A 10,657-nucleotide genomic window follows, 5' to 3' on the forward strand; every position below is an offset into this window, starting at 1 on the left:
TATCATAAGGTACCACGTTTTCTAACGTAAAATTTGATATCTTCACACATTATTAGGTAACTCAAGTACCAAAATTTTTAATAACTACAAGTACTTTCTTTAACTTTAACAACAGTAAAATTTCTCAAAAGGTCAAATACACAAGTGAACAACAATGGACTCAAAATTCTCAGACCGACCGAACTCCCAAGTCACTCACACCACGAGCATGAAGCACCTACAACTCATCGCCCGCTTTCCTACCCCCCGGCCATCTATCTCGCCACATATCCAGCGACCATGCAAAGAAAAACTCTTCCAGATCTCGTTGCAAACTTGCAGCCATGGAGTCGATCGATCGATCTCTCCTACAAGGCCACAACTATATAAGCAACTGCATTGTACAACTCGTAGATATATACTACCATCCAAGAAGGGAAGCTAGCTAGCTAGCCGTTTCTTGGTGGCAATGGCTGGCTCCCCCGTGCTCCGCGCCGCGATACTCGCCGCGGTGCTCGTGCTCCCGTTCGTCGGCGTGCCGGCGCCGGCGGCGGCGCAGACCAAGAAGTTCTGCCTCAGCCAGTTCGCCATCGCCAGCCAGGCGTGCGCCATCCTGCCTCCCGGCGAGGATCATCACCACCACCATGATGACGACGACGACGACGACGACGACGACGACGACGATGATGATGATGATGATGATGATGACGAGGATGACCAGGGTGGTGGCGACGACGACGGCGGGGGCGGCGGAGGCGGAGGCGGCGGTGGCGGTGGCGGCGGTGGCGACGATAGTGGAGGAGACGACGGAGGCGGCGGCGGCGGTGGCGGCGATGGGGACCGTCGCAGCAACCGCAAGTCCATGGTCACCGTCGACGCCGAGGTAGACACCGACGACGACGCCCTGCGCGTCAACGGCACGGGCGCCGGCGCCGGCGCCGGCAACCATACCCGCGGCAGCGGTGGCGTGGTCGTCCGCCGCAGGCACCGCCGTCGCCGCCGAAGCCGCCGCCGCCGCCGCCGCCACCGCCACCACCCCGGCGTGCGTGAGGGCGAAGACGACGACAGCGGCGGCGACGACGAAGACCACGGCGGCGACGACGACGACGACCACGACGACGACGACGACGACGATGACGACGACGACGACGACGACGACGACGATGACGATGACGACGACGACGACGACGACGACGACGACGACCACCGCGCGAACAGAGACTGCTGCCGGTGGCTGAAGGAGGTGGAGCCGGCGTGCGTGTGCGACGCGCTGCTCCGCCTTCCGCCATTCCTCGTGAAGCCGCAGCACAAGTACACCGTCAAGGTCGGCGACAGCTGCAAGTACACCTACCACTGCGGCGGCTACTAGCTAATTAAGCTAGCGAATGTACCATGCATTACTGAGCTTAAGCTGCGTGTTTTCTTCAGGATTAGCACTGGTAAGTGTGATTAAGAAGAGCAGTATTATGGTATTTTGCTGTGTGTTAATTAATTACCACCAGTCGCTTAACACTTCGTTTTTATAGTATATATAGAGAGATATATACATATTGTAATACTGGTGTGTATGTTCTTGTGTTTGCTGGTCTGATCTTGGGCTAGCTATGGAAGTTTGTGTACTAGTTCCTTGTAATGTTTAATTTCTAAGAACACTGTGTACTCAAGCGTACGTGTGCATGCATTGGGGTTGGAGAACTAACCATTGCATTGCAAACTGGAGCTTCTGTACCACGTGCCATATATAAATAAGAAAAATGTGTGTATTTATTATCTTGTAGTTTAGTCATTCTCAAAATGTTCTACGAATTCCGGAATGATTTTGCTATATATTTATTGATAATTTTTCTTTCTAGGACCTGTCAAACCTAAACACAATATATAATTATAGCATAATTACTTTTTTTACTTTGTATATAACTGCAATATAACTTATATGTAACTATCATAAAATTTTAATCCGTTAGATTTACTTCAAGATCCGTGTAAGTCAGGAAGAAAAAAAAATCATACCGCGTGCACGTGTGAGAAGATTCAGTCTCGTCCTCTTGCGACCTACGTTTCTCGAAAATAGCGTGTTAGTGTGAGATTTTTAAAAGTTACATACAATACAGTTTTATAGTTATATGCAATTTACGATATATAACTACACTATGGTCACACTGTATTTACATCCGATAAATTTTCAAGAGAAATTTTGTTAATAAATGTATAGCTCAGTTATGTACGTGGCCTGCACTTCAGGCCCATTTAGAAAGGCCCAATATTCTCGGCCCACACAAATCACCGTCCTCGCGCGATCAGTTTGCTCGCTCGCCTCGCCTCCCCCGGGTCGCATCGTCGCGGCACACGCGTCGCATCTTGTCGGTGGCCGGCACGCGGCGACGTCGGAGCGGTAGGTGCAAACGCACGCAAGCCGAGGCGTACGCGCGAGCCAAGCCAAGCCAGCGAGCGCGCCGCGAGAAGCCTCTCCTCCTCTCCCCGATCCCTCTCTCCCTTCCTCCTCTCCACCGAGAAAAATCGAGGCCAACACGCCACGCAACGCGCGGGACGCGTGCTCCAGATCCAGCGCCTCGCCGCGCGCGCCAGGTGTTCGATGATTTTCCGGTGCGGGAGGGTGTAGGAGGCTCGGAGGAGGAGGAGGTGACGCGGGGGTGGGGGGCGGAGGGGAGGAGGAGGAGGGGGCAGATCTGGGGGCAAATCTGGCAGGCGGAGCGGTGGGGCTGCGGGCGAGGGGGAGGGCGGGGGGCTGGGCGGACGGCGCGGAGGGAGGGGAGGAGGGGGAGGACTGCAGGGGGCTCAGGCCCTGGCGGCGGAGGCTGCTCGCGTCCATGGCGCTCTCCTGGCCCTCGGCCATCCGCCTCGCCGTCGCCGCCGTGCTCCTCGCCGCGGTCGGCGTCGCGCTTTTCACGCTCCCCGTTGACAAGGTTCGCGATAGCTTTGCTTTGCTTGCTTCATATCGGGGCTGATTCAGATACGATCATGTCGCAACTTTTTTTTTATTTAACAAAAAGAATGTGCAATATCGGTAGTGTTGTGCAACTTAGTAGAACTCCGAAATGTAGCTTTGTTTGTGGCCGTGATTGGATGCACTCTCCCGTTGATGATTGTCACACCGAGTTAACTGTAGGCTGCTACGTCACCTTGTCACCTTGTCGCCGGGCCGGCTTGAAAAGCTGGCCGAAGTTTATTAAGTACGAAAGGCTACGTCACCTTGTCATTTTAGAATTTTAGGATTGTTGGAGATTTAGCTATTTAGCCTATCCATTGTTGTGTGAATTATTCAGTACATTGAAATACATGTCCTTCTAGCATCACAAGGGTATTTCTTTGGCTTTCTGCATCCGTGTTGAATGCTATAGTTCAGGAATAACAGCGTCAAGTGAAGAGGGGGGATGCATAGCTAGCATCCTTTATATTTTGGGACGGAGGTAGAAGATTTTATTGTCTTGTTAGATCTCTAGTTCCTTAACACCTAACAGACTTATCTTTGTTAGAAAAGTCTACAATCTTCCATGTACTGTTAACTTCTTCTACATTTCTTGCATGCCCTGTTTCTCTCTTGCCAGCAATTGTTTTAATTTCTTTGTTGTGATTATAAATATTTAAAACTAATTGGAGGTTTTTGTTTTGCTTCAAATGCTTGTCGTTTTCATTTTATTCATTATGAATCGCAATGCATCATTGACAGATTTTGAAGGACTTTCTGGTTTGGATCAAGGATAACTTGGGTCCATGGGGTCCTCTGGTATTGTAAGTATTCAATTTGCTTGTATTTAACTCGATTGATATAGTGAACAGAATGTTCCCCCTCCATCTTCGGCATTAGGCAGTTAGGCATGCCCTTTTCCACACATGCACCACCTGTCTGGGGTGCTCTCTGTATTACATAATGATGCATTTCAGAGGAACCACTCATGCTAAAAGGTAGCCAACAAACATGATACAAAAAAGAAAAGGGGATGTAAAAGTATTTTACTACTTGTTACTTGGGTTTTCATTGTTTTGACATAGAGCTGAGGTAGTGTGACTCAAGTTTTTATATATAGACTTACTTATCTGTACTTAGTGTTGTTCCTCAAGAACATAAATGTAGCTGCAAACAGTCTTGTGATATATAGTTGATAGCTATCGTGTTGTGCATTTCAGGGCTCTTGCTTACGTCCCTTTGACGGTATTGGCTGTTCCAGCATCCATACTTACAGTAAGCACAATCACCTTCTGTTTCTTACGGTCGTTTATTTCATGAATATTGGTTTCTAAGACAGACTGATAGAGCTCAAGCAGACCAATGATTCCTGACCTGGGATATATATTTCACAGTTTACATTGTGCTTGAACTGAAGAAAGAATGAGAAACAAAATGAGAAATGCTGCGTTGGTTCATTAGAATCAATTTTAAGAATAAACTGTCAATTCTAGTATTATCTTGTCAATCTTCAATTGATTTATTGATGTATCATTTACCACAGGCTTAATGTTTTGTACCACAACTCTGTAGTCATCAGTTAACTGTATACAGTAAATGTTGTATGGGATGGCAATGGTGCATACAACTTTTTGTTTAAAAGAAGTTTTAGAACCTTTTCCTTCCTGGATATTTTCTACTGCTCACCACTCCCACTTGTAGGATTATTAGTGAATATATTGGGATAAGTATATGCAAAATATGTAGTTTATATACAAGTGCACCATTGTCTGTATTGTTCTGGTGGAAATTATGTTTGCTCTGCTTTCCTGTTTACCTGACATAGTGACATAAGATGATGAGAGTATAATATTCTGGTGTATATCAATTAATTGGCTGGTGTGCATTTTCTACTTGCCAGCTTGGAGGAGGTTATCTGTTTGGCCTGCCTGTTGGGTTTGTTGCTGATTCCATTGGAGCAACAATTGGTGCAACTGCTGCATTTTTGCTTGGCAGAACGGTAAGGATAATTTTGATTATGGTTTTCACTATTTGTATTTTTTATGTACTTCTGTGATTAAGGTTTTAGTACTTTTCAGATAGGAAGGCCATATGTTCTCTCCAAATGCAAAGATTATCCCAAGTTTCAAGCGGTAGCTATTGCTATCGAAAGGTCTGGCTTCAAGGTAACTTCTTGCACCATGGAGTTTGGAATTCTAGCCTCTGATGTGATGAAGGATATATCAACATCTAAATGCTTTGTAAAATAGCATTTTTTTGTGCCACATGTTTTTTAATGCCTTTGAAATTGCATTCAAATAGTAACAATTTGGATGCCCAACGTATAATCATATAGAATTCACCTCGTTTAAATTATTTCTCTTTGACAATTTTTGTGATTTTCTATATGTTTTGTTGCTTTGCTTTGCTATATTTTTTGTTTTTTTGCTCTCTTTTTTATACAATCATGTACACATCTTTTGCATGTTCTTGAAAAGAAAGTACTTTTCTAGCAACTATAGTTGCTTGATTGTTATTATTTTTATATAGTTTTTTTAAAAAAATAAACTTTTGAGCCTGCTTTCATCCTGAACTTCATTGTTCCTTCTATTCAAGTCTTACCATTGCATGCAACTAAAGTTCTCTTTAATACAATAGTGTATTTAACTATCTAACAATGTTTGTCTTACTTATTTGCCTACAGATTGTGTTGTTATTAAGGCTTGTTCCTTTACTTCCGTTCAACATGTTGAACTACCTGTTGTCCGTTACTCCTGTTGGCATTGGAGAGTACATGCTGGCTTCTTGGCTGGGGATGATGGTATGCCAATTTCTTCTTATTTAAGCAATTTTTATGGGACCAAGCTACATACTGGTTGGCCAGTGAACTTGGCTCTTATCATCTGCTATGTTACATTTTACTTGCATAACATGGAACCAGGCTCTGATATCATTTGCTACTCTATATTACCTGTGTTAATTGGAATCATGCCCTCAATGTTGGCCTTTTGCATAATCTGCTGCTTTATACATTATTCTCCTTCAGAAGTTGGTATTTGATTCCATAGTTCTCAATTTACATATTGACATGGACAAGAAAAGCACCCACAGTAGAACCCACTGTAATTAACTACTTTGCGGCTTACTGTATTACCATTTATCTAAAATGCTGAATCAACCCACCAAGTGTTGCAACATTTTTTTTTTGGTTAATCACATCTGTTTTTGCCAGCCTATCACTCTTGCATTGGTATATGTTGGAACAACACTAAAGGATCTATCAGATGTGACTCATGGCTGGAGTGAGATCTCAACAACTCGATGGGTGAGTAATTACTATAGCATTGTCTGTATTATGTCGTGGTTTTAGCACTACACAATATTTTTTTCTATAATTGGTCATAAGTTTAATCTGAAGTGTGAAAGGGAAATATTGTACTTCAGGACAAGTAGGCTGCATTCGATAATAAGATTTTTATTATTAAGGGAAAAATATACAAAAAGGAGAAAAGGAATTCCTTTTTTTTTCCTTATCACTAATTACTCAAGCAACACCCCTCAGATTATTCTTGTTAGGGTTTTTTAAAGTAGATACTATAATACATTGATGCAGATGACTTTGAGTTTTAGTGACTCTGCTGACACTAATGCTTAATTCTTCTTTTCAGATTCTCATAATATCTGGCTTCATCTTGTCTGGTAAGTGTTGTTGTCATTTTGTGGCCAATATTCATGGCATTTCCACTAAATTCAGCTATAGCTCAAATCTTGGTTACGCTGTTTAGATATAGTTTAATGATCATTTGCTTTGCTTGGTTAGTCATCTGAGCTTAATCTCTTTTTTTAGTTAGATTTTTTTTCCTGAAGATACGCTGAACTAAACAAAATTTCTTTATCATCTTAGCATATGCGTTGTTGACCATTTTTTCATGGTCCTGCAGTTGTTTTGATTGTATGTGTTACAAGAATTGCAAAATCTTCTTTGGAGAAGGCATTGGCTGAGAATGGAGATGCAGGAATTCCACAGCTTCCTGTGGTGGCCTCTCCCTCGGATTTGCAACAACCCCTTGTGATCAGAATTGACACGTCAAATGAAGATCATGAGAAGTGAATCTGTTGTTTACAACTTTACATGTACATTCTTTGGCTGTTCAATCTGTATCACTTTACACTGTAGTTTTTGCCAGATCCATTTTGCCAGTAAAAGAAAAGAAAAAGGAAAGGAAAAATTGTATTGTTAGGTAACACTACATAATTTCTTAATCCACGAGATAACATCCACGAGTCCAACTGCAGTTCTATACTGACTATTCACAGAAGTTTTCAAGCGACTGTTGTATTCCGAATTCGAAAATTTTGATATGCTTTTTCACGAAAGAAAATACGTGCGTGACCTCCTTGTATCTAAAATAAAAGAATTGCTATGGTGCTATCAATCTTATTGAGCTATTCTCATCTTAATCAAAGAGAATTCTTGTTTTGCAAACTTTGTACAAACGCCGATGTGTCGTATTGTGATTGAGTAGCTTCCAATGGATTGACTCAATCAAATGGTTTAGAAGATTTTTCTTGCTCCCTTCGTTTCGAAATAATTGTGGTTCTAGCAAATCTAAGGAAATGATATGGTAGATTACATAGTTGCTCTCATTAAATACATCCTAATTATATTTCCAAAACAGATGAGCTAATGAGAGTTGCGATTGTATTAATGTATGGCTACATTGGCGAAGGTTATGCAGGGAAGAATATCACCTATATGAAGGAAGTAGTAAGAAGTTTGTACGAAATTTTTACTTGCGTGTAGCAAAAAAGTTCAACACTCCACCGATCGCTAGATATTAGGACAAGATAAAAGAGTGGCCGAGCGTGCAAACTGCACGCCCTCTGATCACGAAGACACGAACCCAAAACGTTCAACTGCACACTACCACTTCGTTAACTGCACTCGCCGTCACCTTTGATCCCTTTGGGTTTGGGCTCTCCGAAACATCCAACGCTAGTTTTGTTCATCAACATCTCCAAAAGAAAAAAGAAGTTTTGTTGATTCCAAGCACAAGCGAACAAAGCAACCGTCCCTCCATCTCGATCAAGAACGGCAACACCAAGAACGAGTTAATACTATATTATAGTAAGCAATCATCAGGTTGATCACGGCAAGCGATTAATCCATTCGATCTCCTACCCCTGTACCGCCATTGCCGGCGGCGTGATCGAGTGAGCAATGGAGATGGCGAGCGCGAGGAGTAGGCCGGCGGCGAGGGCGAGGCAGGCGAGCGACCAGATCGTGGCGTGGGCCGCCTGCGTGCTCGTCTCCGCGCTCTCGCTCCTCCTCCTCGTCGCCGTCTCCTCCGGCTTCGGCGCCGCGAGGCTCACCGGCGAGATCAGCGTGCTCGTGAGGACGACGACGGCGGCGACCACCACCAGCAGCAGCGACGCCGTCGATGACGTCGCCGTCGTCGCCGCTGCCGAGCACTGCGACGTCGTCGACGGCGAGTGGGTGCGTGACGACGACGACGAGCGGCGCCCGCTGTACGAGCCGCGGCGGTGCCCGTTCGTCGACGAGGGGTTCCGGTGCCGGGAGAACGGCCGGCCGGACGACGCGTTCGCCAAGTGGAGGTGGCAGCCTCGCCATTGCACTCTCCCAAGGTTTTCTTCTCCTTCCAACACCAAAAATTCTCTCGCGATCAGTTCATCGATGGCCAAGCTGACAAGCTGTTACTCATCATGATATCCATTTCCAGATTTGACGCGAAGAATTTGCTCGAGACGCTCCGAAACCGGCGGCTGGTGTTCGTCGGCGACTCGATCGGCCGCAACCAGTGGGAGTCGATGCTATGCATGCTCGCCACGGCCGTCGCCTTCGCCGGCGACGGCGACGGCGACAAGGCGGCGTCGATCTACGAGGTGAACGGGAGCCCCATCACCAAGCACGAGGGCGCGCTCTCCTTCCGGTTCCGCGACTACAACTGCACCGTCGAGCACTACCGGTCGCCGTACCTCGTCCGGCGCGGCCGCCCCCCGCCGCGCCGCGCGCACAGGGGCGCCGCGTGCTCCACGCTGCAGCTCGACGCCATGGACGCGAGGGCTCACCGGTGGAAGGACGCCGACGTCGTCGTGTTCAACACCGGCCACTGGTGGAGCCGTGAGAGGCTTCTGCAACTGTACGTTACAAATATTTTCTTTAGTATAAGGCCGTGTTTAGATTTCAACTTTTTTCTTCAAACTTTCAACTTTTCCATCACATCAAATATTTGAATATATGTATGGAGAATCAAATGTGGACGAAAAAAACCAATTGCACAGTCCGAACGTAAATTGCGAGACGAATTTTTTGAGCCTAATTACGCCATGATTTGACAATGTGATGCTACAGTAAACATTTGCTAATGACGGATTAATTAGGCTTAATAAATTCGTCTTGCAGTTTATAGACAGAATCTATAATTTGTTTTGTTGTTAGTCTACGTTTAATACTTCAAATGTGTGTCCGTATACTTAAAAAAAAATTTGGCGCACGAACTAAACACAGCCTAAATTACACTTTGCACCGGGTAGAAATGTAGTTTCACGTTGCATCGGGTTTGCTCCATATTTTTACTTTGCACCGAAATATGTCAAAATAAATTTCACTTTGCATTAGACCGCGTCATATAACTAAAGGAAAATCTTATAAACTACGAGTAAAACCTGTAAAACCTTTTGAAATAATTTTACCATCCTTGAAAAGATACCGGAAGGTACCACACTTGCTAGTGTAAAATTTAGTATATCCAAGTACTAAGTATATCGAGGTAAAAAAATTTAGTGTAAAATTTAGATACCTCGAGGTATTTTTTTAAGGACTATAAATATCTCAACCTTTTGGGTTTAGATCACGTTTCGTTTGAAGTGCAATTTACTCTCTTCTTTTTCATAGGACTAACCTTGTCATGCCAGACGCTGCAATTTCCAGGTAGGCAAGAAGTTGATTCTGAACATGAGCATCGAGGCAGCCTATCAGAGAGCAATGAACACATTAACCAGCTGGGTTCACCGTGAAGTAAACCCACACAAGTCCCTGGTCATTTTCAGAACATATTCACCAGCACACACAAGGTCAGTGAAAAACCGAAAATGGTTCAGACACAGAAAATTTTTTCTGTAGACTGTTACAAATTTCATACACATAGTACATTGCAACATTCAATCAGCATCAATTCTGTAAAAATTTGCAGGGCTAGCAGCAATGGTGGTTGCGCCAAGGAGACAACACCTGAGCTGAACTCATCAAGGATTTCACTTCACCGGTGGCCAGGGATGGTGAACCCGGCATTTGAGCCATCGAGATCCGGCACGGCGGCGGCGAAGCTGCGTGTGCTGAACGTCACGCTGATGACGGCGCAGAGGAGGGACGGCCACCCGTCGGTGTTCAATGTCGCGGCGGCGGCGAGGTCGCCGGCGAGGCAGAGGGCGGACTGCAGCCACTGGTGCCTCCCCGGCGTGCCGGACGCGTGGAACGAGCTCCTCTACGCCATGATTCTCAAGAGGTTTTCGTGATGTTGTATATAGTGGATGTCAATGCCTGCTCGGCATTTGGCAACAGATGGAATGGATCATTTGGGATCATGAGAAATGTGAAGTGGTCAATTGTCATTCTGACCGCATTTTTTTCTGTAATTATTACGTTTAAGCAGTATGCTCTGATGGAGTTTCCTAGGTTAGAGTACTGTGATGTTACTGTTAGAATTATTCTGAGAAATTGTACTTTTATCTCACAAACTGTCTGTGAGGATA

At 45.0% G+C, this 10,657-nt stretch overlaps 3 protein-coding genes across 3 annotated transcripts; all 3 read left to right on the forward strand.

Annotated features, from left to right (window-relative positions):
• The first annotated feature begins 316 nt into the window (after nucleotides 1-316).
• On the forward strand, nucleotides 317-1,756 carry LOC4344143 (uncharacterized). Its single transcript, XM_015790677.3, has one exon. It carries the CDS (start codon nucleotides 449-451, stop codon nucleotides 1,346-1,348), a length of 900 nt encoding a protein of 299 aa, XP_015646163.1. The 5' UTR covers nucleotides 317-448; the 3' UTR covers nucleotides 1,349-1,756.
• Nucleotides 1,757-2,305: 549 nt separating this feature from the next.
• On the forward strand, nucleotides 2,306-7,174 carry LOC4344144 (uncharacterized). Its single transcript, XM_015789431.3, has 9 exons — nucleotides 2,306-2,903; nucleotides 3,668-3,729; nucleotides 4,126-4,180; nucleotides 4,806-4,904; nucleotides 4,984-5,070; nucleotides 5,589-5,705; nucleotides 6,117-6,209; nucleotides 6,553-6,583; nucleotides 6,826-7,174. The coding sequence occupies exons 1-9, from the start codon at nucleotides 2,808-2,810 to the stop codon at nucleotides 6,993-6,995; spliced, it is 810 nt and encodes a 269-aa protein (XP_015644917.1). The 5' UTR covers nucleotides 2,306-2,807; the 3' UTR covers nucleotides 6,996-7,174.
• An 841-nt stretch (nucleotides 7,175-8,015) lies between these two features.
• Nucleotides 8,016-10,657, forward strand: LOC112936082 (protein trichome birefringence-like 10). Its single transcript, XM_026027304.2, has 4 exons — nucleotides 8,016-8,530; nucleotides 8,626-9,045; nucleotides 9,821-9,979; nucleotides 10,099-10,657. The coding sequence occupies exons 1-4, from the start codon at nucleotides 8,106-8,108 to the stop codon at nucleotides 10,418-10,420; spliced, it is 1,326 nt and encodes a 441-aa protein (XP_025883089.2). The 5' UTR covers nucleotides 8,016-8,105; the 3' UTR covers nucleotides 10,421-10,657.

This window comes from Oryza sativa, chromosome 7, assembly GCF_034140825.1.
Source record: "Oryza sativa Japonica Group chromosome 7, ASM3414082v1".
Lineage (NCBI taxonomy): Eukaryota > Viridiplantae > Streptophyta > Magnoliopsida > Poales > Poaceae > Oryza > Oryza sativa.

Coding starts and splice junctions, on each gene's coding strand:
- LOC112936082 (XM_026027304.2), top strand. CDS start 8,106: ATGGAGATGGCGAGCGCGAGGAGTAGGCCGGCGGCGAGGGCGAGGCAG. Junction 8,531..8,625: donor CGCCATTGCACTCTCCCAAG/GTTTTCTTCTCC, acceptor ATCCATTTCCAG/ATTTGACGCGAAGAATTTGC. Junction 9,046..9,820: donor CGTGAGAGGCTTCTGCAACT/GTACGTTACAAA, acceptor TTGTCATGCCAG/ACGCTGCAATTTCCAGGTAG.
- LOC4344143 (XM_015790677.3), top strand. CDS start 449: ATGGCTGGCTCCCCCGTGCTCCGCGCCGCGATACTCGCCGCGGTGCTC.
- LOC4344144 (XM_015789431.3), top strand. CDS start 2,808: ATGGCGCTCTCCTGGCCCTCGGCCATCCGCCTCGCCGTCGCCGCCGTG. Junction 2,904..3,667: donor TCACGCTCCCCGTTGACAAG/GTTCGCGATAGC, acceptor CATCATTGACAG/ATTTTGAAGGACTTTCTGGT. Junction 3,730..4,125: donor CCATGGGGTCCTCTGGTATT/GTAAGTATTCAA, acceptor TGTGCATTTCAG/GGCTCTTGCTTACGTCCCTT.